Here is a 27,416-nt window from a genome sequence, read left to right on the forward strand (position 1 = left end):
CTGACTTTAATGCAGAAATTAGATTAAAGAGAAGTAAGAATTCAGGCAAGGACTTTACCTTGGTTAAACAGTGACAGGAACAAAGATGAAATAGTGACTATGAGAGACAAGGAAGAAATTCTGTGACTGATGACAATGTAGAGGGCTCACAGGGAAAGGAAAGGGATGAGTCTGGATGATTCCAGGTTTCTGTCACAGGTGACAGTGAATGGTGTGTAATAACACAAGTGGGAAGTCAGTCAAGGAAGCAAGTTCAGAGGAAGGTAGAGAGGAAAGAGTTAATTTTCACCTTGTTAAGCCTGCGCTGCATTTTGGATTTCAAATTGGATTTGATCTATTCAGAAGAAAGCAGGATAGAAGAAAGTGGGCTCAGGAAGGAGATGTGGGCAGAAGACAACCAGGCTTATCAACCTCTGCTTATTTTTGATACAACCCTCTGGAGTAACACAGAGAAAAGGCTTCCTCTTTCTACAAGACAATAAGTATCCCTTATCTCTGCTTAGGCTTTTCTTAAAATTAAGTAATCCCCGGTTCTATAAACATTCTTTAGAGGATGCCATGATCCTGGTAAAATCCAGCTAAAATTCTAAAATACAAAGTATATTCAAACCAACACGGGATATAATTATTACTCCTTGTAATGTAGATACTATACCATGTCCAGGATTTCATTATCTTACTAAGAATCTGTATTATTTTGCTTTAATACTAATCTTGTGCCTAAGAAGTGTCTATCTCTCCCTCCATATATGTATACACAGGCATTTGTGTGTGTGTTAAATATGCAAATGCACATACGTGTACATTTGTACAGTTATATACATTTATACAGACATGTGTATATATATACATACATGTATGGATGGAAGTCAGACCTTTCTCATCAAAAACTTATTCATTGATTTAAAGATATTACCTTTCACAAGCAGCAACATTTTAAACAATAAACATACCTTTTCTGATTTAAAACATGAAAGACAAGTATATGACATTTGAATGCGACACTCTGACTTTACGGGACATTGCTGTAAATATTCTAAAGTCACGTGGGAGAGGAAATAATGCATTAACACTCCAGTTCGGGTAAAACGTACAGTGTCCCAGCTAAATCCTCAAATGGCTTCTTTCTCCCAAATTTTCTGAGGCTGCAGTTTGAATAAAGGAATTCAATCATTTTCAGTCCAATTCTCTTGCACATAAATTAGGTACCAGGAAAGAATATATTAAAACACAGACATTCTCCACCACCCCATAGAGGGACAAGAAGGCTGACCTTATGTATCCATAGATGTATCAGGCAAGGCTTTGCAAAACATTTTAGGTAAATCAAAATAATTTATATTCATTCCACTCCACCGGATCAACCAACTTAATAAATCCACCAAAACCTGTCTTAATAATACCACATATGTGTATAAATTGTTTACTGTCATCTGATATGAAGTTGGTTTCCATGTCTTCATTATAGTGAATGTATTTTAGCTCTCAGAGACCTTTCTTACCTCGAAAAATTATTATTTTATGCAGTAAATAAGTTTAGTAACTTTATCAGATAAGCAAGAAACTGAGCATGCATATATTTGATAATTTGTTCTAAAATTATATTTTCTACGTTATTATTCAGAAAAGGATGCTTGTCTGATACACTCTTTTGATATACCTTTAATTCTCCAAAATAGTAGGCAGTAACTTTATTTGTTTAAATAGTTTATTGTCAAGTTGGTTTCCATATAACACCCAGTGCTCATCCCCACAACTGCCTTCCTCCAAGCCCATCACCCCCCTTCCCCTCCCCCCCATCTCCATCGTTCCTCAGTTTGTTCTCAACATTCAAGAGTCTCTCATGGTTTGCCTCCCTCCCACTCCCCCCTATTTCCCTCCTTCTTCTCTCCCTTGGTCCTCCGTTAAGTTCCTCCTAATCCTCCTATACGTGCAAACATATGGTATATGTCCTTCTCTGTCTGACTTATTTCGCTCAGCATAACACCCTCAAGGTCCATCCATGTTGCTCCACATGGCCAGATTTCATTCTTTCTCATTGTCATGTAGTATTCCATCATATAGATAAACTACATCTTCTTGATCCATTCATCCGTTGATGGACACTTAGGCTCTTTCCATGTTTCGGCTATTGTTGAGAATACTGCTATGAATATTGGGGTTCATGTGCCCCTATGCATCAGCACTCCTGGATCCCTTGGGAAAATTCCTAGCAGTGCTATTGCTGGGTCATAGGGGAGTTCTATGGTTAATTTTTGGAGGAATCTCCACACTGTTTTCCAGAGGGGCTGCACCAGTTTACATTCCCACCAACGGTGTAGGAGGGTGTCCGTTTCTCTACATCATCACCAGCATCTAGAGTCCTCTGATTTGCTCATTTTAGCCACTCTGACTGGCATGAGGTGGTATCTCAGTGTGGTTTTGATCTGCATTTCCCTGGTGATGGGGGACACTGAACAACATTTCATGCGTCTGTTGGCCATCTGGATGTCCTCTTTGTCTGTTCATATCTGCTGAGTAGGCAGTAACTGTAAAATGAAGCTAAATGCACAAAATATTCCAAATGCCTTTTATATGAAGAAACTCTCATGGGTCTGTGCCTTAGACAATATTAACACATCTAGTTGGACTCTCAAACACTGATGTGTAAAGAAGAACATCTACAAATGGGAATTCAATCGCTCTGCCTTTTCTCTAGAAGATGTTTCCATAGAACAGCTTCTATAAACTAGAGGCCTCTGTTTCTGTTTTTTTTTTTTTTTTACTAGAAACCTCCCTAGAACAATAGGTGTTCTTTGTGCTTCATTTATAGTCTTTCTCCCATAGTTCAAACATAAAAGGCTCCAAAGGACCTGTGTACCTTCAAAACACCTCTTTTGCTTTGTTTAAGTTTCTACTTAAATGCCAACTTTTCAAGGAAGCGTCCCCTGAGCACTCCCATGTAAAACTGCTCCCTTACCCAGTGTATTTTTTCTTTATAGTTCTTATCACCTTTTTCATAGTATAAAACTTGCTGATTTATTATAGCATGGACTTAGAATGTAAGCTTCATAGAGAAACAATTAATGTTTTACCCATACTTAAGTTCAAATCTTAGACTTGGCAGGGAGCTAGCAGCACTCAAGACATGGTTATTGAATGAATAAATACTGTTCTGCACAGAACACTTTCCTACACTTCACTGTGGCCTAATCTAACCTCTACTTTCCTGACCCTCTATAGTAAGATAGGTCATCTAGCGATGTATGCTTTTGCCTCAGTGAACTCATCATGGCCATAATTTTACATTTCATTGCATCTGATTGGTGCAGGTCCAGGACACGAGGTGCCAAGACTTTTCCCCCTGCTCATCCCGCCCACTGTAGTCCCAACTGTCATCCAGGAAGAAGCTGCTGCTCAATACTTGTTTATTGACTGAATTTTGGTGGAGTTAAGCATCGCACACTAGTTCTAACTCTTAGGTAAGCCCCAAGTCCCTTTTGTCTGCTAAGCCTCCTCTAGCATCACTCTTCTGAACCTCAAGGTTGTAGTCAAATTTGCCCTTTTTTCAGTTCTTTGAGGATGCCAGGCTCACTTGATTAACTGTTTCCCCTTCCTGGAAACTACCTACCTCCACCAATCCCCTTTACAAGCACTTTAAACACATCCTTTAGACCCCAGCTTAAATACTCTCCTAGGGAATCAATCCTTGCCTTCAAATTTCAGTTGAAGTCAGATTAGTGTGTTCTCAGAAAATCTTATTCCTTCCCTTCATAGAAATAAGTTGTGTCTGTTTTTAACTACTTGCTCATTTTTGTAAATATTTGATTCATATCTATTTCCTCTGCTTGAGTGCAAGAAACAAGAGAGCAGTCACAGAGCCTAACATGGTTAGCACCAATGACAGGAATTAGCATTGATCAAAGAAACAGCCTGAGAAATGGCTACCATTGTTTCTAGGTTCCAAGGAAGGCAGCAGGCTCACAGATTACTCACTCCTGACCTAGGAAGGTAATGACAAACTTTCTTTTTATTCACTCTTTTACCTCTGTTACACAGCACAACCCCTGGGACACATCAACAACATAGCTAGTACTCTCCGAAAACAAAACAAAACAAAACAAAACAACACAAAACAAAATGCAGATACTTTAGAAGGAGATATGGTAATGTCCTCCAGGACTGAATATTGTATATAAGTTACTCGTCTCAGTTATTTAGCCAAGGTATTTCTCAATAAAATCTGTTAACTGGCATCACTGCTTACAAATCAGATTCTCTGTGCATTGATATCCCAGAATCCCCTAAAGTTAAGGACCAGTTTATGACCTGAGGTGACATTGCTGAGGGACAAGTTGAACCTCTGAGAGAGAATCAGATTAATTTACAAGAGATTGTACTTATCAGAATATTATCCTTCATAAGCCATGCTATCTTTCAGAATCCCTAAGCATGTGTTTTGACCTTTGTTTTTCTTCAAACCTTTTAATAGAAAGACTTCTAAAAGTCTTTTAAAGTCAGAGAAAGTTCTTATAATAAAGTTCATACAACTAAGTCAACACAAGTAAAAATATTCTATGAGGAGTATTTTCAGAGTTCTAACTCAAAATGATAAGAACACATCCCTCTCTTAATACACTAAAGCAAGGACTTCTCTTCCTAGTTTGCCCCATGAGCATCTCTGAACTAAAGACCACTGGGTATCTATTTGGAGGCTCTGGATTCAGCATACTGGAGTCAAAGAGATTAAGGCATTGTGATGGTGGAGAAAAAAGGAGTGGAATAAACATTCAATAGTAACAAGTCTAGAGAAATAAACTATGGACCAGACCTAGCTCTAATGAAAGCCCTTAAGGTTTCTTCTCAGATCCCTGCTAGTTTTTTTTTTTTTTTTTTTTTCCCTTGTATGGAGTCCATATACCTGTTTTTCTCTCTTAAAATTCTTCCCATTCTAACAGAATTCCTCTGGGCCTAGCACAAAACATAGTAATAGTCTACGTTTTCTGAAGCACACAAGGGATTCTTATTATGTTCAGAGAATACTTGTGCCGCTGTTTAAGTGACTCCTCTAATGTATTTATCTTTTTATCCTTTATTATTTTTTCTCTCCTCCTCCTTCTCTACCCACTTCTCTTCCTCTCCCCATTCCTTTTAAAAATTCTACTAGGTTAAGACCAGATCATATCACTGGAAATGAACCTAAAATGAATCATCAAAATTTCAAAGTCAAATGGAAGCCCAGCATTCCAGAGCAATTCAAACCAAAGGTCAAATAAGGCACAGAATTCAAGCATGGATTCCTCTAACACTGAGAAAACTGACAGAATGAGAAGAAAGAAATGTTAAAGCCGGGGCATTCTCGCCACAGAATTCCTTCCAACTCTGCCCTTTTAGACACTAGTCTATGTTAGCTGAAAGAAAGGGCACAGTAAGGGAGAATGCAGAGAGAAATTAGGGTATCAAAAGGGAAAAGGGGGTTGAGGGGAAAAGAGGAGGCTAGGAGGTGGTAGTAAACACTAATTAATGGGAGGTGATCACAGACAAATGCAGATGGAGTCTATATAATTTAGGAGTAACTAACACATGCACAGCTATCTCACTAGATATCTCTGGGCAGGAGAAATAAAGACAGAAAATAAGGTGAAAATGAAAGTACGTAGGATAATAAATATAAAAAACCTAAGGGACACAGCTCAACTTATCCTAATTAAGATTTAACCCAGTCAACATCTACAAGTGCTATGGGCTGATTTTCAAGGTGGTCTAGCCTCACAGCACGGACATCAACCTGGAATGATTATATTCTAAAGCTAGCTGGACTAGGTCCAGTAATACCAAAGTGGATGTCTTTCAGTAGTTTTAACTAGAAATAGTCTATGATTTAGAAAAATGTCTGCCTTAATTTTTTTTTAACCTGCCACCCTCCCAACTCTGCCCCTCAGCCATCTTTTATCTTTTCTGATAATTTCTGAGGAATGTTGAGTATCAGATTTTTACCCATCTGCAATTAGTTGCAACACTACTTTATCAGAACTATGGAATTTTTTCAAATGGTCACAGTGGTGGCCTATTAGTACAGCCCTTCAACTGGTTTTAAGTGCTTTGTGTATACAGTTTATTTGATCATATATATGATGCTATATTATAATATCAGGTGTCACAAGCCTTTCCATATCTGTAATCCCTGAAATTTCACTGAAACATGCAATTAACATCGATGACTAATAGATGTCAAATGCTCAGTTGTAGCAGTTCAAGAATTTTCTTTTTGTCATTTAATGATAAAGAAGAAGATAACATTGTTAAAGACTGCCAGTCTAAAGCAGTAACTGGAGGAAATGACATTTTCCTCGGATAAAAAAATACAATTGACACAAAAAGAGAAGAAAACAGAGATAAGGCTTTAAGAAACTGTGTTATAGGTTAGGTAAGAGAAACAATGTTTAGAACAACGTTGGGCTGATAAAGCTATTTAAGCCCACACAGATTGGATCCTTAGACATGTCAGACTATTGGCGCCTAACAGTCACAAAGAAAAGGCAGAGATTTCAGGATTCATGGGTACAATGAATGCCTCAAGTATAATTTGCAGTTGCATATATATATATATATATATATATATATATATATATGAATGAATGTACGTGCCACCTTCAGAACAATAAATTCTTCTATTTTTCCTTAATGCTGATGTTTTGGTATATGTATATACTGCTTTTTCGAAAATGTTTTCATTATTTTTGCAGTAAAACATTACTGTTCCCAATTATAGGAAGAAAAGTTAAAAATATGAAAATACCCACCTTACCCTTTGTTACTATGTACTGGTTATATTCCCAAGCACACAATTACTATGACTCAGGTTGAATGAGGGCTTATTTCTCCATAAAACTTCCATAACTTAAATGCTCTGCTATGTCCTCATCAAGACTATAATTGAAGTTTTCTAGGAAAGAAATATACTGAAGGTGCTTAATTTCTCAATTTATTCATTCTTTTTGTGTTTTCTTTTTTTACTTTTGTCCTCTTCTGAGCTGTAATTTTTTATTGTTTTAATTGTTTTTAAAAAATAATTTTAATGCTTTATTTCTGAGAGAGACAGTGTGAGCAGGGGAGGGTCAGAGAGAGAGGGAGACACAGAATCCAAAACAGGCTCCAGGCTCTGAGCTAGCTGTCAGCACAGAGCCTGATGTAGGGCTCAAACCCACGAACCGTGAGATCATGACCTGAGCTGAAGTAGGATGCTTAACCGACTGAGCCACCCAGGCACCCCAGTAATATTTTTTAAATTTATTAATGTTTATTTTTGAGAGAGATAGAGAGAGAGTGTGTGTGTGTGTGTGTGTGCGTGTACAAGTAGGGGAGGGGAAGAGAGGGAGAGAGACAGAATCTGAAGCAGGCTTTACACTGTCAACACAAAAGCCCAAGTCTCAAATGCACAAACAGTGAGATCATGACCTAAGCTGAAGTCGGTCGCTTAACCCACTGAGCCACCGGGGCACTTACCCCCTTGGCCGTAGGATTGAAGAGGGCATAAGTAATATCATCGGATTACTTCTCTAATACATGTTATTCAATTACAATTAAAAAAAAAGAGCCTTTGGGGAAATATATGAATGCAGACTTTTTAAAATTATATAATATTGTAAACAAACAGTAGTTAATGAAAGTGAAATGTGCACAAAAGGGACATAATCTGAATTAGTTTAAATAAACATAGAGCACTGTAAATATTTGTAATACACAAATGACATTATAAATTTTCTAAATATTTTCTGAATTGCAATTGATTATTTTCCATGATAACATTAGTGTATTAAAGAAAAATAATCTGACCTTAAGTTGTTCTTCCAAAGCAGCAGTTGCATGGTCTCCACCAGACTCATCGACCACCACCACCATGTGAGTGAGAGAATTGACCCTGACTTGTTCCTGTTCTAGGTCTTCTTGAAGCACCTGAAAGAAAATAAAAATAAAAATCATAAATAATATAAAGGTAATTCAAATAATAGTCCCCTGAACTGAATGCCACAAACATTTATCCTCAACTGTGTGGGATTTATTTATCATCTTTTAGGTAATATAATTTTTTATTAAATAAGAACCATTCCAAGCAAATTTTCTGCTATGGTGCTCAGCAAAATTTCCATATGTCTACTGTCAAACAAACGTGGAAATACAGAGGGAGCATCTCTTGAGAAAGGTATGGTAGGATGTTTTACACCTTATCCCATCTTCTCTCACTTTGTGAACGACTCTTCTCCTAAAATTACCTGCTGCCCCTGGTATCGTCATTGTTTCTTTCTCTACTGAAGTTCCCCATCATCAATTCACACAAAACAAACTCTCTTGACCCAAGAAACCCTTCCTACTATTGTCTTATCATTTGCTCTTCTGCACTGAAAAAGATTTTGTTCTCTACACTTACTCCTTCCATTTCCTTACCCTACTCTTCTCTTATAAAGGTTGCCATCAACCTCCAGGTCCTCAAGCCCATTCTTCATTCATTCTCTTCTCAACTACAAATCAGATGTCAATCCTCTGTATAAAAACCAATGGAGTCAAATATCATATGTTTGCACGTATAGGAGGATTAGGAGGAACTTAACGGAGGACAATCGAGGAGAAGAAGAGGGTAAATAGTGGGGGAAAGGGGGAGAGGCAAACCATGAGAGACTCTTGAATGCTGACAAAAACTGAGGACTGATGGATGTGGGGGGGGAGGGGGGAGGGGCACGGAGAGGGGCACTTGTGGGGATGAGCACTGGGTGTTATATGGAAACCAACTTGACAACAATTTGTAAAATAAAATAAAATAAAATAAAATGCCCTATATTTAAAAAAAAATAAATAAAAGTGTAATTTCTAAAAAAATAAAGTGTAACTTTGAAAAAAAAATAAAAATGTAACCCAAACTCTATTTGAAATGAAGAGATAGGGGCGCCTGGGTGGCTTAGTCGGTTAAGCGTCCGACTTTCGCTTAGGTCATGATCTCGCGGTTCGTGGGTTCGAGCCCGCGTCGGGCTCTGTGCTGACTGCCGGCTCAGAGCCTGGAGCCTGTTTCAGTCTGTGACTCCCTCTCTCTCTGACCCTCCCCTGCTCACGCTGTCTCTCTCTCTCTCTCTCCTAGAAATAAATAAAAAAATATTTAAAAAAAAATGAAATGAAGAGATAAATGAAATAATATACTATTAAAATCTGCAGGAATGAAATATTGTACATCAACTAGGCCTTTATGGTAACTCTCCATTTTTTACTTCAATAAAAATTCTGGAGGCAGTATTTTTGATTAAGAAAAAAAAATGGAGTCAAATCACACTAAGAGGGCAAATACAAATTATTTATCTCCTTAAACAATCTGGCACCGGCCTACCTCTATAATCTAGTTGCATACCGTTCTTGCTCTCTGATACTATGTTTCAGCCACACTACTCTTCTCTTCCATAATCTGTCAGGTCATTTGTTTTGCATGAAGTGTTCCTCCGTACCTCTAAATAACGTCTCCTTCTTAGTGTTCAAGGCTCATTTTAAGTGCCACTTGCCCACAGAGGCTTTTCATGAAGATGTTATCTAAGTCTCCTTCTCATTTACTCTCAATCTCTATAAATTTTTTAATATAACATTTTCACAGCCAGTATTTTCTTATATATTAGCTTAGTCATTTACTGTTTGTCTCTACTAACTGGAATAGAAGATCCACTAGAACAGAGAGGTCCCTTGTCCTTCTCACTACATATTCCAAGCAACTGAAGATCAATAAACTGATTTTGAATCAATGGTGCCAGGTGGAGGGGTAAGGTCAATATGCACAGATGAGTGTGGATAAAAAGTACAATCTAAAAGGAGGTATTAGCTTTTTTAAAACTGTAATTATACTTACACTGATATCACATATAACCACAGACCAGTATTTCAATCTTTTAAACATCATAGTATACAAGGTTTTTTGGGTAAAGATCAACAGGGTAAAGAGAGTAATAAAATAAACAGAGAGGAAACAGGAGTCAACAGGGAAGGACACTCTAGAAGTGAGACATCTTGCCTAGGAGGTCCAGTGCTTCCAAGACCTTCTCTCGCTACACTAACTGTTATTAGAATATTCCTAAATGAGTATGCACAATGTCTGGCCATCTAATTTACTCTCTGAAATGCTGTATTATATATACTACATGAATGGAGGAGCAGGTTTGGGACAAGAGCTCTTATTTTCTAGACCATCAGCACCCCCTGCCTGTGAAACAATGAGGCTTGGCATCTATCAGAATAGTTCTTAGTTATGCATGTCCTATGGTGGATGGAAGGGAATTTATGGGGGTTGGTGACATCACAAACCCAAATGCATGAGCATTTTTATCCTAAGACTTTCATTTTTTGGAGTCTCAGTTTTAGAGCACTATAAAATCACTTACTTTTAGTTCCTCTCTCTAGATTTTTATGCTATATTTTCAAGTGAAGCAATTCAGAATAAAATGACTCTGCATTTATTTTGTGTGTGGAGTCTATACTGCCTATCACGCCTTTGACATTCCAGAGCTTACACTGGTTAATAAAACTCTTTCTGCCATGAGGCCAAAAATGGAAACATTAACATTCAGACTTGTCCTTGAAAGTCATGTTGAGTCTGTGTTTTCTGAGTTATATAAGGCAGGACTGGGAACATTTCAAATGTGTCAGCCAGAAATTTTAAAAATAATTAGAATAATATTTTGGTAGCCAATATATGATAAGTTGGTTTCTTTAATTTGGCCAATTCTTTTCCCCTATCATTCAAGTATAAGAGTATATACAATTACATGTATTAAAAATAACTGAGAACTAATGCTATACCAGCTCACATTTTTACATCTAAATTTTTTTCACTATTTTAATAGATTTTAGTAAAGGAACTTGAGAATATCATTGTTTGATCTGTGAAGTGCTAATTTTCAACTCAGGTTCAGTCTTTCTAAAGCATATGTGATCAAATGGACTATGTATTTTCTCTATTAGATTTCTGATTTTGTTTTGCTTATCTGGATGCTTTATAATCAGAAATTATATTCTTGTATTTTATCAAGAGTTTGCTTCTTATGCTTTTGCTAAAGTACTAACACAAAAAAATCACTAAAGCTAGTTGTGAGTTGATAGGCTCAAAATCAAATAGAAGAACTACTTGGATTTTTAGTGAGTAAAGGGAAATAAAGGAACATTGGAAAGGTACTCCACAGAGGTTGAAATTCTTGAAGTGTGCATAGCACCAGAGTAGATCAGCATATACTATTTGATTTAATTCTAGTATCTCTTTTTCCCCTTGATGACATTTTCAAATCACACCTCTCCTTTTACCCATAATCAGGAATTGAAACAGAAAGGGCTCGACTGACTTTTTTGAGCACACTCAACTGCCTGAAGGCAGAAGCTATTCCAACACTGTAAGCATATGTCCTATTTCCTCAGACTTTGCCTCTGAAAAGAAATAGAATGCATACCCCAGTATTTGCTAATGCCCCCAGTATCAGCAAATGCCCATCTGTGTATCCATTAATAAGGTTCTTGATCATTGGTAGAAACTATGCCCTCTTGCTTCCCTCTTAGAAAAAAAAAAAAATATGGCTTCTCAAGACTACCAATTTTTAAAATAGATGAAAAATTTTAAGCATTTTAAAATTAATTTTAATTATTATTTCTTATGTGTTTGAATTTCTCATAGCTGGATTTATACAATAGAGAGTTACAATAGATTTGCTAATTAATCCTACAATAGAAGCCAAATTATTCCAAATATTGATGTATCCCCAGAGATACGTGATAACATTTTTGCCTCTCAAAAGGTAATAGCTTCAAATTAAAATGCTGTAATACACAATTGTTAAAGTATGTTTTTCTTTATTAAAAGTATATAAATTATTTATTTACATATAGGTACATGCTAAGTATTTTATTATGTATTTCATGCCGTTATTTTTATTAGAGTAGTGCTTTTGTTACACTTACCAGATTTTAAAAACATTGTCATGCTCCTAATTAAATTTCTATACCATTATTAGAGAGATACAAATGTCAGCAATGTTTGTTCTCTAATGTCAACTAAGAAACTTTATTTTTCCTTATGACAAGAGAAAAGGCCAACAGTGAAATTTAACATTAAAAATGCTTAGATTTGACAAACAGATTTTGTTATACCTCTGTAAATAATTCTAATTCTTATAAATTATTCTGTAGTTAAAGGTCCTGACCAAATTTGTTATTCTCTTAGTACATATTCACAGTTTTGTGATTTAAATATGACTTTTCTTCCATTCTCTTCAAATACCATCAGTGGTAGTGAATTCTTCCTGCCCTGACACATGTCAAGTTGGTTCTCAAAAACTGGTTAGATCACTAGAGAAGAGTCATTTCAAGTGTTTACTTCAGACTTCAGCAATTTAAATCTTTATTAGCACACATTAATGCTTGGAAAGAAAGGAATGGAAATATGTCATTCTAGGCAATATTAGATATGATATCTAGAGGTGAAGATGAACAATTAATAGATACATAGAGAAACAGAATGCCAAAACAAGGTCGGTCTCTTATAATCTCCCTAGGAGGCTACATATATTATTTCCCATGGCCATAGTATATGGTTCACAACATGGAATAGGAAAGGGGAGCAGCTGCATACGTGCATAGTTTACTTTACTATTTTTCTACTTCAATGATGAACCAACAGATAATTGCCAACACCGGTCCTACATGCACGCACACATGAACACACACATCTAGAAACAGCACACATCATGGACTATGTGTGAATTCCCAAGCAACCTAGTGTCTCTTACATATTACTTTAAATTAACATACTTAAAAGATGTTTAATAAAACATTAGGTTTAAGTAATTTCTACATTTTTAGTTTAGCCAGAAATATGTACACAGCAAGAAAGACTGATGAAAACAAAACTTGGATCCGACATAAAATTTGCAAAAAAATCTTAAGAAACTCGAAGAGTTTCTAGAAAATGGGCTAAGTCAATATCTAGATAGGAAAGTAATATTTTAAAAAAGTCCACCACAGGGACGCCTGGGTGTCTCAGGCGTTTAAGTGTCTGACTTCAGCTCAGGTCATGATCTCGCAGTTTGTGAGTTCGAGCTCCGCATCGGGCTCTGTGCAGACAGCTCAGAGCCTGGAGCCTGCTTCAGAATCTGTGTTTCCCCTTCTCTCTGGCTTTCCCCGTTCACACTCTGTCTCTCTCTCTATTAAAAATAAATAAACAGTAACATTTTTTTAAAATAAATAAAAAGTCCATCGCAAAAGCAAAAAAAACAAAACAAAACGAAACAAAACAAAACCCTAGACACTTAAGGACAAGTAGCTGATGCAATACTTCTGGATATGAATTGATTTATTTTCAAATAAAAACATCCCGGCTGAATCGGAAAATTTTATGATCTCTTAGGAAATGATAAGAAGGTAGGCAATTTATCCTTCTCTTTACCTTTTCTCTTCTGGCCATTCTCATTTCCTTCTTTCCATCAGCTCTGCACTGGCCTAGGCTCTCTATCTCCTGCTTCCCTGAATGAAATGATCTGGAAATGCCTTGCCATTTTATTTTGAGTTCAATATGCACTTTGCTAAGCCTGACTGGTCAGAGTATGGTCTAGTTCTTCAGAAGGATCTATTTATGGTATGTAATTTTGTAACATTTGCTGAATACTTTTAAAAACCCACCTCAACAGGCCTTTCTAGAAGACCTTTTACTTTTTATTCCACTTAATAAATATGAATGTACAGTTATATTAGTCTTTATATCAGAACCCACTGTTTTTACTTTTTTGTTAGAAATAAATGTTTACATGTCAGCCAACACCAAAGCTACCAAAGGGGGGAGCCCTAAAGACTATTTCAATTAAGACATTAGAAAGATTTTAAAAACCTAAAGCTCTCCAGCTGCAGAAAAAAGGGGTTCAATAAATATGAAAAATTATTTTAGAAAGTGTTGACAATGAATGTACCTGGCCTCATTCAGAGTATAAATGGAATTAGGGCATGGTATGAATGACAGACTAATAAAAACATATGCATACATAAAGGTGTAGGACCTGAAGTCAGATTTCCTAGGTTTGATTCCTGGATGCATTGCTGACAAGCTCTATGACCTTGAAAAAGTTTCCAACTATACCATGCCTCAGCTTACGAATTCTCAAAATTGGGATAACAGGAGTAGCTATCTCTTTAGGTGGCTAGGAATCCTGAATATAATAACTTAGCACCCTGCCTGGCACACAGTATGAACTCAATAAACATTAACAGCTAGTTAATACTAAAAAGTACTCACATTTAGGCACATTCAGAACAAATACTATATTTTTTAATTTTTTTAAGTTTCTTTATTTATTGTGACACAGACAGAGCAAGCAAAGAGGTGAGGGGTAGACCGAGAGGGAGAGAGAGAATCCTAAGTAAGGGTATGGTTTTGGAAATCCAGGAAAAGAAGAACTGAAGTTATAGCCAATTTTCAGGATCTGGAAATATATAAAATGAATTTAAATCTGTAAGTAAGCCTTTACCTTCCAAATTATTTACATGAGATTAACAACAGGAGCTTTAAAGTAACTGAACTAATAATCTCATACATTGCTAAAAAATGAGCATGATCAGAAAAGCTCTATCATGGGACAAGGAGGACATAGCCTAATCACTAAATAATAGACTTCAATTCTCATATATTTCCTCCTTCCTCAGTAACCCATGCATGCATGTATCCATACATCCTGCCTATAATTACACCATTGAAATCAAAAGTTAGATCAAGGTGAAAACCAAGAAAATCTAATGAATAATTACAAAATGCCTTTAGCCTGACAATAATTAATGAAAAAGAAGAAGGATATTGGGAGAGAGGGGCAGGGTGGAAGTTTCCAGGGGCAGCACATTAGAAGTGATACGCACTGATTGTCTAATAGCATACAGATGTGGTATTCAATTCTACTGATTATCCTCCTGTTCAAACATGACTGCCATTCTCATTATAAGCCTATTTTGTTCTATCACCCCTTTCTAGTTCCTTTTGCCCTAATTCTGAAGAAAGAGCTGCAGGATTAATGCTGAAAAATAATGTCCTTAACCATTTTAATTCTGAGCATTTCATACCCAGCCACCCACTAACAGGGTGTCATTTCCCAGTGTTTACTCTGAGTTTGAGGACTTATATGTAGTCTCTCCATCTCTTCCATCTAGATATTGCCAAGCCAGGGAAACCATGTGCCATATTTCCCTCATCTCTTTGCTACTCTCTACATTTGCTCTGACCTCTAGGATAGCCACTGGAGTCAAACTTCCTTGGAGTCTAAGACAAGAGGTAAGAGAGTCTGGCAGGTCAACTTGAAAAGCCAGAGTATACAGATGACTATTTAATTACCTTAGGCATCTCCTTAACCTCACTGAACACATTTATTTATCTGAAAATTAAAGATTTAAATCTCTCCAGGACAGGATTAGAACTGGAATTAAATGAGAATATACATTAGAATCAGTTACCACAATGCTTAAGAGTTGGGAGAGGGTGAGGAAATGCTTATTTTCTTCCATTGCTGACATCATCGCCATATCATTCCATTCTTAGACTAAGATCTATGGAAACAGCCCCTCTGGGCATCAGTATTTATTGCCAAAACTTTTGATAATCACGTATCTTCTAATTACTAAATAGTCTCAGTGTGCTAAAACTATAGAACATCATATAAAAATATCTGGTTTAGTAGTTTTCTCATTCTCACTAGATGCAATCTAGATCTTTAATTGCTAATTGATTCTAAAAGATCCATGGGGCACCTGTGTGGCTCAGTCGGTTGAGTGTCTGACTTGATATCGACTCAGGTCATGATCTCACCGTCATGGGATGGAGCCCTGCATCTGGCTCCCTGCTGAGCAGAATCAGCTGGGCATTCTCTCTCTCCCTCTCCCTTCCCATCCCCTGCTTGCTCTCGCTCTCTCTCAAAATAAATAAACCTTAAAAATGAATGAATGAATGAATGAATGAATGAATAAAACAGTATCCAGCACAAATTATCTCTGCAATATGTAGGTCCATTGATTAGCAGAGTACTACCAGTTGTACCACTAGAAATCATATTGTTCTTAACAGAACTATTAAACATAAAATTATTGTATCCTATAGTTACCAATTTTATATTCCTTAGAATGAGACACAGTGCCATATTTAATCTTATTTTTAATAGGAGAATTGATTTATGTTTTTGTATTTTGTTATAAGACACATATTTATTCAAGAAAAATTATTCTCTTAAAATCCATATTATCATATCTGTTGTGGCTTTCTTATGAAAAATTTCCCCCTAAAATGCATTCTAAAATGTTTTATATATGTAAATAATTCATTTACATTATTAATGTTGCATTACCTATTCAAGGGAACTGAAATTAATTGGTATTGGCTCAGAAAAACAGAGATATTTTACACGAGACTAACTCCCTAAGTGATAGAGCACCCTATTTCCCTTTTTGTTTCTTTATGCTCCCCAGAGCCAGAAACTTCTAATAAAGAGGGATTATAGGAGAAATTAAGAATAAAAAAATAAAGCTACTGTCTCAAAGATTAGGGCATCTTAAATAGTTATATTTCAATAGATGCATTGATTTATTTTATTTTTTTATTTGAGAGAGAGAGAGAGAGAGAGAGAGAGAGAGAGAGAATGAGCAGCAGAGAGTGGCAGAGGGAGAGAAAGAGAATCTCAAGCAGGCACCATGCTGAGCGTGGAGCCTGCAGCTAGGCTCAATCCCACAACACTGGGACTGTGACCTAAGCCAAAATCAAGAGTCAGACACTCAAATGACTGAACCCTCCAGGCACCCCAATGCACTGATACACTTTAAAACAAGGCTATGATATATTGAGCAATGTAATGTTATTTCATCAGCACTCACTGATTTTTATGAACCAATTAGTAATCTGTTAGCTAGAATCTCTTGATGTGTTTTTTAAAAAAAAAGGAAACATGAGCATGGATTTCATTATTATTGTTGTTGTTGTTATTGTTATTTTAATGTAATTAATGCCATTATCTAGTATGTAAAGCTGTCCTTGGAATCTGCTGCTTCTCTATAGAATATTGATGGGAAATGAGATGCCTCCTCAACTAGATTTTAAAAAATTAAAACAAAGTATCATACATATACATCTCTGTACACTATAAAGTGTGATATTGTCCTTTTCTACTTAAACTTTCCACTTCTTTATATCAAAAGAATATTATCACACAAATCAATTTTATTCAGCTTGGAGTCATATCTTTTAATAACACCTAAGGCCATTCCTATACTTATGGGTTCCAGGTATTATTCTAAGTGTTATTTATGTAATTATGTTTCCAGTATTTTTATCAGCCCTATAAGATAGATATCATCATTATCATTATGGTCATCCCGATTTCGTAATTGGGGGAACTGAGGCACAAAGTGGTTAAGTAACTTCTCTAAAGCGATTCATCTCACAAGTGATAGAGCTAAGTTTTGATCCTAGTCACTATGACTGCAAGGTCTATAATATACTGCCTGTGTATAAGAGATATTACTGTAGCTTAAATAAGCATAAGAGATAGATACATCTGTTCTCTATAACTATACAACATAAGGCAGAGAAACTTAAGCTCTTGTGTGTAAATGTATGTGGATGTGTGTGCACTCAGTTGAGTTTCAGGTTTTAGCTCTCTGGCGTCACTTGATTTAAACCTATTTTATTTTAAAGATCACTACTAACTACAAAGCTAGCTTTAAAAATACACACATTGGGGCGCCTGGGTGGCTTAGTCGGTTAAGCGTCCGACTTTCGCTTAGGTCATGATCTCGCCGTTCGTGGGTTCGAGCCCCGCGTCGGGCTCTGTGCTGACTGCCAGCTCAGAGCCTGGAGCCTGTTTCGGTCTGTGTCTCCCTCTCTCTCTGACCCTCTCCTGCTCATGCTGTCTCTCTCTCTCTCCTAGAAATAAATAAAACATTAAAAAAAAAATTTTTTTTTAAAAATAAATAAATAAATAAATAAAAATACACACACATGTACATGATAGTTAGGCCTTACTATACGTTCTTACTATTTGAAAGCAGGGTTAAGAATGGGTCATTTTAGCAATAAATGTTAATCAGAATAGTGTTTAATATGGGGTTTTGGGCATTAGTGAGAGGTTCAAGTGATCTTTTTCTTCATGGCTTAGTTTCTTTGATTGTTTTAAACTTCCCTCATGAATCTTTCCTACCTGAATATTCTCTCTTGGAACATATTTGTCATCATGCTGTGTACTGAGATGGTCATGGGATCTTAAGAGAATACATGTGTTTCTCCCATGGTTCCTATTCTGTACCCCTTGAGGGGCAAGTAAGGTCTATATAGAACTCAGAAAATAGAGAAAGTATAATGCCTCTAGGCCCTCTCTCTCCTTTCTTAGTACGAATCTGGGAAGAAAGGCTAAGTTGTAAGGCCAGCTTTGAAAGAGGGCCAACTAGACCTAACGCAGACTATGACGGAGGCCAGACGGCAGGGAGTCCTTATGAGTTATATTAGGTTCACGGTGACTCACAAGGTCAGAATTTAAGAACAGAGTCTTATGATTATAGATAGTAGAGTTTGCCCAGCTGGTCCAGTCTGCACATTTTCCTCAGGAACTGACCATCCTGTGGCAAGTATCCAGCTACAAATGTGAATCCATCAAATGGATTGCCTTTTCTGTAGAAGCAAGGGTTACAGGCTTGATTTCAACAGACATACCTAGGTATGACTCCTGGGGGCATCGTCTGCGCTATTTATGAAGATGCCAGGATTACAACCATTAACATATTTTAACAGGAAATGAAACAGGGATAGAAGGAAGGAACAAATGTGAAAGGTAGTCAGAGGGCATCAGGGATAATATCTCCATGTGCGTTGCTTTATAGATGTGTTCCTTCCACATCTATAAGTCATTTCCTTGCCCCTACTCACAATTTTTGCTTATTTAAGTTGTCGTATTTATGTGTCTATAAGAAAGGAAGTCATGATGGGGCTTGCATGTGAAAGAGAGCTAGTCAAAATAATTTAAAGCACCTGCTACCAAAAAAAGAAACAAAAAACATTTACTGAGCACCAATTATGTACTAAGTATTTGGCTAGGCAGTAGAGAAATCAGAAGAGGTCTATCTGATTTTCTGGCTGTAGCACAGTATTTTTTCCTGATTACACTGCTTATTTTTACTGTGATAGCCATCAAACATTCACTAATCACTTATAAAGTAATAGGAAATAAGATGGAATTTCATAGCAGTAACTGATAACTTTTAATCTTACTAAAGATTGAGGAGAGCTGACTAGACATTAAAAGCACTACTTGATTGCATGGCATTCTTAGGCTTTTCAAAATCCTCCTCCACCTTCCAAATATTTTATTTCTACTTAACACTAGCTATTTTTTAATACAGTTTTGGCTTCCCAATTGCCCAGTCTCACAATCTATTATTTCAATCCTCTTGCTCATTTCCTAAGTTTAGTTCTGCTGCTTGTGCGGTTGATTTCCAAAACGTTCTTTATACCTGACAACAATTTTCACTGACATGCCTCCAGTGAGGCTTTATATACTCTCTGCAGTATCTTCCTAACATGTCTTCTGGCCTCCTATTCAACTGTGCTCTAATTTATCTTATAAGATATATCTTCATACAAAATTAAGATAAATTTTTCTAAATCACCACTCTTTAGTTTAATTTCTCATCAATAATAGCTACCTATTACCCATGGAATACCTCCATGCCTGAGTCTTGAGTTCAAGACCCTTCATGGTCAGGTTGTAGTCTTTTAGCGCTGTAGATAGTGCAACACATAATCCAGGCAAGTGACATACACCCTACATTTCTGCCAACTCATCTCCTTTGTCCAAATAACTCACTGTTTTTAATATTCTCAAGTCATTTGCCATATTCTGCCTTGTACAATGGTCACTTGTTTTCTGTCTTTATCTGCTGTACTAGCGTGACTTTCCTGAGGAAGATTCCATATATAGCCGGTCTCTATATTCTTCATAGCACCCATTGTGCTTTAATGAGTGTTTGTTCAATGATATGGAACAGAATGCAATGGAATGAAATCAAATGCCAAGTCCTTGAGCAGGATTACACTTAAAACTTCCGCATTACGTGAGCATCAAAATCATTTTAAAGGTCACCAGAAGAGGGTATTTCACAACCCTGGCAACCCAAATGCTTGAGATTAACTAAGCTGCAAGCAAAGGCTAGGTGAGTGAGCTTGTAAAAGACCATTTCATTTGTATTCATCAGTACTTAACATAGAACATTCAGTGAAGTCAGAGTGTAGTGCATATGTCATATTTACATCTGCAGATTCTAATAGCTTATATGGTAAGGATTTTGTTGATGCTGTTACTAAGCCGATGTAATTAAAAACAAAAAGTCTAAACCTCTCAAAAGAATTGGAAAGTTGGCTAGTAAGCTAAACCTTCAACCACATTTCAGTCTGACTGTGCTTTGAGACAAATGGCTCTTCAGTCAAATACTTTCTTTTTGATGGTAAGACCCTCTAAAATAGCAAGCTTCCTTCCCATTAATCACTGCCCAAGTCCACAACAGATTTTTCCTCAACAATACCGTCACTCCTTCAAGGGAAACCCTTTAATTCCTTATCAACAGCATGGTCGGTCTCTTAAGACAAAAGTAACCCACCAGAATTATTTCTGCCATGTTCCTCTGCAAGGGGAAGGAGAAGTTCAATTCATTCATTCCCAAGAGAATAACTTTTGGGTGACTCGGATCTAAAGTAAACCTAAAGCAAACTTTTGGGTGACTCAGATCTAAAGCAACAGCTATGAAGAACGACTGGTTTTTCCAAACTTTGCAGCACACTCCACTTTTCCCAGTTACCCAGAGTCAACACTCTGGCTACATTTAACAGTAACCACCAACAGAGGTTTGACTGGTTTCGCCTTGCCTAATGGCAGATTCCGTACAAGTGACCTCTCCCCACAGTGATGCACAGTGGTTGCATTTCAGGCCTGCCTCATAATAAAATGCTGTTCAAATGGACATGGCAAAAGGTCCTGTCACAGAACACAGAGAAGCATATCTGTGATATCCACGGTGCACTTGCAAGGCCCACAAACTTTTTTTTTTTTTTTTTCAGGTTTCCAACAGAGGGAGTGTGGGAGGGAAGAAGTAGGGAGCGAGGGAGATAGAAAGAACCAGGCAGAGGCCTCTGACCTGAGTAGAATTTAAATGGATTCCGGGCCACAAAATCTGTGTTTTTTCTTTGATTTGTCATCTGTAATCATCTCTTAGAAAAAGAAGGAAGATGACTAAAGAATGTAATGTCTAACTATACATAGCTAACAACCCTAAATGTTAACTTAGGTGACGAGTGTGGCGATGCAGCTGGGTGGAGTTGCTTTCTTCGACTACTAAGGTTGCTGATGTATTTGGTTGTCAGAGGAAATTTCCTTATTTTCATTCACCTACAATTCTTGGGAAGAAAAGCTGCAAAGTGAATTGATGACTACTTAAATCAAGCTTCAGTTTGAACTCAGTTGCCTCAAGAAAGAACATTTATCTTTTTCTGTTTTATGAAGCATGGCAAGAATAACAACAACAAAATATACTCCCTTTAGTGTGTACTTTTAAGAAAATATATGCTTCCCATTTAAATAAATTCAACTACTGTGGCACCTGGGTGACTCAGTTGGTTAAGTGTCTGACTTTGGCTCAGGTCATGATCTCATTGTCTGTGGATTCAAGCTTTGTATCAGGCTCTGCGCTGAAAGCTTGGAGTCTGCAGCCTGCTTTGGATTCTGTGTCTTCCTCTCTCTCTGCCCCTCCCCTACTCTCTCTCTCTCTCTCTCTCTCTCTCTCTCTCTCACAAAAATAAACAAACATGAAAACATTTTAAATAAATCCAGCCATAGAGAACAATCTGATGGTTATAAGAAAGGAGTTGGGGGGGGTCAGTGATGGGTGAAACAGGTGATGAGAATTAAGGAGTACACCTGTCCTGATGAGCAAGACATGCTCTATGGAAGTGTTGAATCCCTATACTGTACACCTGAAACTAATATTATACTGCATGTGAACTGGAATTTAAATAAAAACTTTAAATAAATAAATAAATAAATAAATAAATAAATTTAACACCTTTATAAATTCTTTCATTTTGTTAAATCACTTTATTCTCCCCATAATTACTTCAAGTAACAAAAGAGTACTATCAACTGTCATGCTTTCTCTTAGCTATATGTTTTTCCCTGATCCTAATTACCTAAAAAATAATATAGCCTGAAGTGGGTTCAAACAGCTAAAGGTAGAAGTTGGCCTCACTCTTTGGAAACCAATTCCTTCTGTTTCTCTTTACGCACGTATATGCATAAGCCCTTGATGTAAAGGATTAGATAGTCAACTTGCATATAATTCTGTTGCTTTTTGTGTCAAATTATTCTCATCAAAACAATTTCATACTCATAAGAAATGGCATACTTTCAAGTAGTGGACAATCTATTCACATCTTATGACAATATTAGTCCAATATTTTCCATTCCATTGACTCTATTATCTTCTAGATTAAAGTGCAAAAAAATCAGGTAATTGTCAGAATATGAAGATTCTAGATGGCCTGTCTATCCTTCATGAAGAGCCTGTTCAGGGTTTCAAGCTGACACCTTTCCTTGTAGTTGCCCTAAGTCACTCACACTCAAGGCCAGCCTGACATTACTCTGTCATTTCTCTTTTGGAGTCCTTCCTGGCTTCCTCTTCATACTCCAGGGATCCAGTGCCAACATCATTCCCTCTGATGTTCAATGTTACTAGCCTTAGTCTTGCCCTTTGCTAAAAAGCCTCACATTCTAAATCCAATAGAAACACTAAAACCAATATTATTTCCAATGTGAAGATATGAAAAACATGAGAAAAACTAATTGTTTATTTGTTTGTTTGTTTAGAGAGAGAGAGAGAGAGCGGGCACACAAGCAGAGGAGGGGCAGAGACAGAGGGAGAAAGAGAATCCGAAGTCATGTCATGACCCGAGACAAAATCAAAAGTCAGACATTTAACCGAATGAGCCCGCCAGGTGACCCTTAAGAAAACTACACATTTAGTTAGTAGAAAGCTGGATCGTACTCTGGCCTCCAGGATAAAAAGACTGTCAGGTTGAGTTTCTTTGCAAACCAATCTTGAGCCAAGGATTGAGATGCAAAGAGCTTATTTGGGAATTGATCTCAGGAGGCATTATGAGTGAGACTGTGAGGCAGTTTCCCTCATGGACACCTGGGGCCCAGTCTTGCTGGGAAACCTTTGAGAGACTGTGGGAATTAAGAAACACCTTGGAACTGTCCCACCATGGGCAAGAAATCTTGGGGATTTATCCATCATCTCCCATCCCTCGTTGGCTAATTAACGGAGACTCTGGCAGCACTAACTCTGCTTCCTTTGCACCCTCAAACTGGCTGAGACTCTCTTATGGCAGCAAATGTCTTCAGACACGGAGAAGCCATTAGTGTATACAGAAAATGTTTGCATGCAACTTCCAGGGCAGACCAAGGGAAGAGGGTGGCATAGTGTCTACATTAAGAGTGCATGATCCACCCATGAAATGTAGTCCAGTTTAAGATCTAGCACTGGATCTAATTTCTGTATCAGATGCTCAGTTACATCATGACAAATTAGCCTCTTTTCATCACAACTTTCACATGTAATTTAGAATAGATTTATTTTTTCTTCCCTGATGTTACAGAGTACAAGTAGCTCTCCCCATACTGCTTGATTATAAACTGCTATGGCCAAAATGGCTGTGAGGGAATGAAAAGCAAAGGCCAGCTTCATTTGTCATTGAATCAGAAGCTCATTAAATAAGAAAAGAACTCTGAGACTTAGAAGGAACAGTATCTTGCACCTACAAAGAATAACTTTCAACCTAGCTCTGATAAAATGTTATAAAAAGAGACAATATACTTGAGTGAGATGCAGATTTAGCAGGAATGAGTTGAGGGAGCAGATATTTCCTTTAAAAGCCATGAATCCAGGGGCGCCTGGGTGGCTTAGTCGGTTAAGCGTCCGACTTTCGCTTAGGTCATGATCTCACGTTTTGTGGGTTCGAGCCCCGCGTCGGGCTCTGTGCTGACTGCCAGCTCAGAGCCTGGAGCCTGTTTCAGTCTGTGACTCCCTCTCTCTCTGACCCTCCCCTGCTCATGCTGTCTCTCTCTCTCCTAGAAATAAAGAAAACAAAAAAAAAAAAAATTAAAAAAAAAAAAAGCCATGAATCCAAGAACCACAGAATCCTAAAGAGAGTTGTCAGATAAAATCCAGGATGCCAACTAAGATCTTAATTTTAGATAAACAGTGAGCAATTTGGGACATACTTCCACCAAAACAGTATTTGTTGCTTATCTGAAATGCAAATTTAACTAGGTTTCGTGGAGTTTTATTTCCTAGATCTGGCAAACCTAATCTGGACCAATTATGAAGGTTATTCTGTGTGTGTATGTTTTGTAATGGACTGAGCAAGCTCTTGTTCCCATAGTAAAACCCAGAGCTAGTTTTATAATGGTAAATATATCAAATAAATAAATCAAAACCCCAAATCAGAAATAACTGTCACTATTTGCAGGCAACATGACTTTAAACACAGAAAATCCTTAAAAAGCCACCAAAAAGTGTTAGAACTAATACATAGTTAGAACTAATACATACAGTAAAACTGTAGGATACAAGAACAATATACAAAAATCGGTTTATATAGAGTAACAACAAACTGTCAGAGAGAGAAATTAAGAAAACAACCCAATTTACAATTCCTTCAAAAAGAATAAAGTACCCAGGAATAAATTTAACCTAGGAGGCGAAAGATCTCCATGCTAAAAACTGTAAGATATTGATAAAAGAAACTGAAGAAAACACACATAAATGGAAAGATATTTCATGCTTACGACTTGGAAGAATTAATATTATTAAAATATTCATATTAAATAAAAAGCATCAGAATTGGTAAAGAAGAAGTCCAACTTTCACTTTTTGTAGACGACATGATACTCTACATAGAAAACTCAACAGACTCCACCAGAAGCCTACTAGAACTGATCCGTGAATTCAGCAATGTTGCAGGATACAAAATCAACGTACAGAAATTGGTTGCATTTTTATACACCAATAATGAAGCAACAGAAAGAGAAATCAAGAAACTGATCCCCTTCACAGTTGCACAAAAAACCATAAAATACCTAGAATAAACCTAACCAAAGATAGAAGAGATCTTCATGATGAAAACTATGGAAAACTTACGAAGGAAACTGAAGAAGACATAAAGAAATGGAAAAAAAAAACATTCCATGCTCATAGGTCGGAAGAATAAATATTGTTAAAATGTCATTACTACCCATAGCAATCTACACATGCAATGCAATCCCAATCAAAATTGCACCAGCATTCTTCTCAAAACTAGCACAAACTATCTTAAAATTTGTATGGAACCACAAAAGACCCCGAATAGCCAAAGTAATATTGAAGAAGAAAACCAAAACAGGAGGCATCACCATCCCAGACTTTAGCCTCTACTACAAAGCTGTCATCATCAAGACAGTATGGTATTGGCACAAAAACAGACACACAGAACAATGCAATAGAATAGAGAACTCAGAAGTGGACCAACAAATGTATGGCCAATTAATCTTTGACAAAGCAGGGAAGAGCATCCAATGGGGAAAAAAAATGCCTCTTTAACAGATGGTGCTGGGAGAACTGGACAGCAACATGCAGAAGAATGACACTAGATCATTTTCTCCCACCGTACACAAAAATAAACTCAAAATGGATAAAGGACCTGAATGTGAGACAGGAAACCATTAAAACCCGAGAGAAGAAAGCAGGAAGCAACCTCCTTGACCTCAACCACAGCCATTTCTTACTTGACACATCCCCAAAGGCAAGGGAATCAAGAGCCAAAATGAACTACTGGGACCTCATCAAGATAAAAAGCTTCTGCAAGGCAAAGGAAAGAATCCATAAAACTAACAGACACCCAATGCCAATGACAGATAAAGGGCTAATATCCAAAATCTATAAGGAACTCCCCAAACTCCACCCCCCAAAAACAAACAATCCAGGGAAGAAATGGGCAGATGACATGAACAGACACTTCTCCAAAGAGGACATCCAGATGGCCAACAGACACATGAAACGATGTTCAGCATACCTCCTCATCAGGGAAATACAAATCAAAACCACACTGAGATACCACCTCACACCAGTCAGAGTGGCTCAAAGGAACACATCAGGACTCTAGATGCTGGCGAGGATGTGGAGAAATGGGGCACCCTCCTACACTCTTGATGGGAATGCAAACTGGTGCAGCCCCTCTGGAAAACAGTGTGGAGGTTCCTCAGGAAACTAACAATAGAACTCCCCTATGACCCAGCAATAGCACTGCTAGGAATTTACCCAAGGGATACAGAAATGCTGGTGCACAGGGGCACATGTACCCCAATGTTCATAGCAGCACTCTCAACAATGGGCACCCTCCTACACTGCTGGTGGGAATATAAGCTGGTGCAAACCCTCTGGAAAACAGTATGGACGTTCCTCCAAAAATTAATGATAGAACTCCCCTATGACCCAGCAGTAGCACTGCTAGGAATTTACCCAAGGCATACTGGAGTGCTGATGCATAGGAGCACATGCACCCCCATGTTCATAGCAGCAGCCTCAACAACAGCCAAAACATGGAAAGAGCCTAAATGTCCATCAACAGATGAATGGATCAAGAAGATGTGGTTTATCTATATGATGGAATACTAAATGGCAATGAGAAAGAATGAAATCTGGCCATGTGGAGCAACATGGATGGAACTAGAGGGTGTTAGGCTGAGTGAAATAAGTCAGGTAGAGAAGGACACATACTATATATTTGCACATATAGGTGGATTAGGAGGAAGTTAACGGAAGATGAAGCGGGAGAAAAAGGAGAAAAATAGTTGGGTAGAGGGAGGGAGGGAGACTCTTGAATGCTGAGAACAAACTGAGGGCTGAGGGGAGGTGGGGGTGAGGGGAAGGGGGGTGATGGGCACGGAGGAGGGCACTTGTTGGGATGAGCACTGGGTGTTATATGGAAACCAACTTGACACTAAACTATAAAAAATAAAATAATATAAAATGTCCATATTACCCAAAGCAATCTACAGAGTCAACACAATCCCCATCTAAATTCCTATGCCATTTTTTATAGAACTAGAACAAACAATCCTAAAATTTGTACAGAGCCATAACAGATCTTGAGTAGCCAAAGCAATGTGGACAAAGAACAAAGCTGGAGGCATGATTTTTTTCTGATTTCAAACTATATTACAAAGCTAGAGTAATCAAAATATGGCTTGAGGGGCGCCTGGGTGGCTTAGTCGGTTAAGCGTCCGACTTTCGCTTAGGTCATGATCTCGCAGTTCGTGGGTTCGAGCCCC

General features: G+C 37.4%; 1 protein-coding gene across 1 annotated transcript in view; it reads right to left on the reverse strand.

Moving 5' to 3' along the window:
- The window catches only part of LOC120246388 (dystrophin), a gene marked incomplete at its 3' end in the record, with an annotated part of 432,795 nt that overhangs the window by 225,649 nt on the left and 179,730 nt on the right, over positions 1-27,416 (reverse strand). Inside the window, exon 9 of the mRNA XM_039253866.1 lies at positions 7,816-7,935. Within this exon, the coding sequence (XP_039109797.1) occupies positions 7,816-7,935 (120 nt within the window). The remainder of the gene's footprint in view (positions 1-7,815; positions 7,936-27,416) is intronic.

This window comes from Hyaena hyaena, unplaced genomic scaffold (assembly GCF_003009895.1).
Source record: "Hyaena hyaena isolate Hyena2069 unplaced genomic scaffold, ASM300989v1 scaffold_470, whole genome shotgun sequence".
NCBI lineage: Eukaryota > Metazoa > Chordata > Mammalia > Carnivora > Hyaenidae > Hyaena > Hyaena hyaena.